The sequence below is a fragment of the Medicago truncatula genome, chromosome 2 (genome assembly GCF_003473485.1).
Source record: "Medicago truncatula cultivar Jemalong A17 chromosome 2, MtrunA17r5.0-ANR, whole genome shotgun sequence".
In the NCBI taxonomy this organism is placed as follows: domain Eukaryota; kingdom Viridiplantae; phylum Streptophyta; class Magnoliopsida; order Fabales; family Fabaceae; genus Medicago; species Medicago truncatula.
In genome coordinates this window covers 15,295,541-15,297,175 of record NC_053043.1, presented here as the reverse complement: position 1 = coordinate 15,297,175, position 1,635 = coordinate 15,295,541, and the positions used below count along the sequence as shown (strand labels likewise).

Below are 1,635 nucleotides of genomic sequence, written 5' to 3'. Positions count from 1 at the left end.
TTGTTTCAAACAAATTAATTAATCCTACAGTGTGAATTCAAACTACACTAAATCACAAGAGTATCCAAAACAAAATTACCAACAACAAAAGAGTCGTAGCATCATCAAATTTTGACATGTCAAAAACCTGTATGTATATCATAGACCAGAATCTCTTTACCCCAACCCTTAAATAAACCAATTCACCAAATACACTCAAAACAAGTTAATTAACCCAATTTTAGGATTCAAATCACACAGGTAAATAACAACACATACACAAAGTTATATCCAAAACACAGTACCTTATAAATCACCATACACCAAATCCATTATCCAAAATACAAAACCAGTTCACAGATCCAAACCTATAGAACAACATTTTGTACTAAAAGCAAATTGGAACACAACAGCGATTTGTTCAAACAATGCTAAGCTTGAGCATATACTAAGACCATATTGCCACAAACTAAAATCTACTACAACAAAAAAGCATTCGACAATGTAGCATTTTGATATAACAACAGATGATTCCTCTGGTGATTAAGCATGTCTAACACATGTGTACTTACTATAGAAAATATTGTCTCTCTTTACATTCAATCATTTCAAACAAATTCCTGATAATTGCTTCACACATGTTAATTATACCTATTATATGAACTACAATTCACTCCAACCAGATCACACAAATATCAAACACACTAAAAAAGTTCACTACAACAAAATAACATATCAATTAACATCATCTTAGGGATTCAGATCAAAATCAAGCAAATAATAACACATCCTAAAAATTAAATCAACAAAAAAGCAATATTATAAATTCTCATGATAGTACTAAATTTCCAAAATACAAAATAAAACATTAGTCTCAGATTCAATATCAAAAATACTAAAAACATGATAAATCAAAACAGTTTCCAACAAACAGGTCAAAACCTGAGCTTGGTAAAGAACCACCTATTCTTTCCAGTCTTAAACCTCTCCTCGAACCTCTTCTTCGCCTCCTTCAAAGCAGTCACCTTCTTATCCTTACTCTGAAGAACATCAGTAGTAACAACCTCCTTCAAATCAACATCAAGAGTGTAACGAGTCGGCATCAGATGCTGATAGTTGACGAGTTTCACGAAAGCCTTCACACGCGATTTCTTCGCGGTTTTCTTCGCTGAATCCTTCTTGATAACCTTAGCTGGATACTTCTTGATCCCTGCAACAAGACAATGGCCGTAAGCACGGTCACGAGTTCCGTCGTCGAAATTCTTCACGATGACGGCTTTCTTCCCGGCGTACCGTCCTTGGAGAACGATAACGGCCTTGTTTGGTTTCAGAAACTTCACCATCTTTGGGTTTGAGGTTTTCGCTCTCTCACACGCCGTTCAGGGTTGAACTGAAAGTAGTTGCTGCTGTGATGTATAAATGGCGAAACCCTAGATTGTATAGTTATTTGGGCTGAGGTGAGTTTGGGTTTCATTTGGGCTGAGATGGGTTTGGGTTCTCATTTTATAGTTTTTTGAACTATTACTTCTACTACCTCCATTTCAAGAATATCATTTCAATGTTTTTTCCTTTTCAATTATACTACTTCAATTTTTATACACCGACATTGTATAAATTGTATTGGAGGAGGGTTTTTGAGGGCTTATATAAATTATT

The 1,635-nt window shown here is 34.7% G+C and overlaps 1 protein-coding gene across 1 annotated transcript; it reads right to left on the bottom strand.

Annotated features, from left to right (window-relative positions):
• Nucleotides 1-776: 776 nt before the first annotated feature.
• On the bottom strand, nt 777-1,394 carry LOC11444334 (60S ribosomal protein L27). Its single transcript, XM_003594845.4, has one exon. The coding sequence runs from the start codon at nt 1,320-1,322 to the stop codon at nt 915-917; it is 408 nt and encodes a 135-aa protein (XP_003594893.2). The 5' UTR covers nt 1,323-1,394; the 3' UTR covers nt 777-914.
• Between the last annotated feature and the right edge of the window lie 241 nt (nt 1,395-1,635).